General features: G+C 22.3%; 1 protein-coding gene across 1 annotated transcript; it reads left to right on the top strand.

The window, feature by feature from the left end:
* On the top strand, window positions 1–1413 carry Bm8692 (Uncharacterized protein; the record flags this gene model as incomplete). Its single annotated transcript, XM_043080091.1, has 4 exons — window positions 1–118; window positions 208–365; window positions 502–675; window positions 1237–1413. 4 exons carry the CDS (start codon window positions 1–3, stop codon window positions 1411–1413), a joined length of 627 nt encoding a protein of 208 aa, XP_042936025.1.
* Between the last annotated feature and the right edge of the window lie 262 nt (window positions 1414–1675).

Raw genomic sequence — 1675 nt, forward strand, 5'->3', positions numbered from 1 at the left:
ATGGGCCAAGATGGTTGTGAAGGCCAAGCACTTAATGGCTTCCCATCCAGCAATGAGTGTGACCACGAGATTTGCATCGATTGCTTGGACAAAATGCTTACTGAATGTGAAATTACCTGTAATTACATATTTCATTCATTCATTTTTTTTCTAAAATTAATGAAATAAAAAATTTCAAAACAAAAATAAAAATTTTGAAAATTTAAGCTTCACCGCCAGTATGTCCTAATGCATTATGTCATCAACCATATGCGATTGATTCAGTTATTGCGCTTAAAGCATTTTTCCCACAGCGCACCAAATATTTCAATCATTTTGCGCTTGAAAATCAAACTTATTTTCTCATTAAAGATGAATCAATTTCTGTTAGCGCTTTTTTTTAAATTTTTATTTAAAATATTATATTTATTATGAAAATACTAAAAAAAAAAATTAAAATTAACATGCATATATCTTTCAATGTAATTAATTTTATAAAATAATTTTTTAAATATAATTTAGAAATCCGAAATATCACCAAATTTTACGGTTAGTTCACGTCGAATGGAAGTGAAATGTGAACTTCAAGGACCAGATGAAAGTAATCAAACGACTGTTATTTTTGACCGAAAGGGTAATGTAGCAGATTTCATACGTGAAATACGTCGAGCATTGAAAATTTTACCACTTGATAAAGTGATTGTTTAAATTTTTTTTTTCATACTTCAACAGTTTTAGAAATTCAACATAAAATTTATATGTAAATGAATTTACAAAAAAAAAAGCTAAAAACGCTATGAATGATATTATCAATATAAATTTATCATACTGCTATTAACAATAAAATTTAATATCAGTTCTGTTAATTTTCCAAATTTTCCTGACAAAAAGTTTATTAAATTATTAAATATTCAATGATTTACTACTGCAATTGATAATAATTTAAATTAATTTAATTGTTAATTCATTTCATTATTTTCAGTTGTAATTTTTAAATTTGAACACTAATTTTAATGCACTAATTTTTTTTATGTACTGAGAAAAATATTTATTATCATTTTGATTAATATTTATTTATCATAAATAATCAATTTATACCAAAAAAAAAAAAAAAAATTTTTTTTTCATCAATTTTTTTAATTCCTTCATTAGTAGAAAAGTTAAATTTCTTTCTTTTTTGAATTGTTAAAATTTATTTTTTTCAAAAAAACAAAAAAGAAATAAAATTATGGCAAATATATTAATAATTAATTTAAGGTTTATGGATATTACATACGACGCGATTATAACAAAAACGACGAGAAATGCAATGATCGAGAAGAATTAGTGATGGATGCAAAATCGATCGATCGTTCAATTAGTGAATTAAATTTAACAACTGATAGTGTAGTGATCGTTGATACAAGCGGTATTGTACAAATGAAAACATTGTAAAATGTATCTCGAAAATGTTTTTATTAATTAATAATATTTTATTATTAATTAATAATATTATTTCATTTAATATTAATTTCTAATATATTAAATGGAATCTTAAAATTATAATTTTTTTAGAACAAAAAAAGAACGAAGAAAAAACGAAAAATAGAAAGAAAAAGTAGCCATTTTCTGTTTCTTTTTAATAAATAAATTTAATAATAGGTTTTTTTTTTTCTTTCTTTCTTTTCTTTTTTTAAAATATAAATTTTATTTTTGC

This window comes from Brugia malayi (genome assembly GCF_000002995.4).
Source record: "Brugia malayi strain FR3 genome assembly, contig: Bm_v4_Chr3_scaffold_001, whole genome shotgun sequence".
NCBI lineage: Eukaryota > Metazoa > Nematoda > Chromadorea > Rhabditida > Onchocercidae > Brugia > Brugia malayi.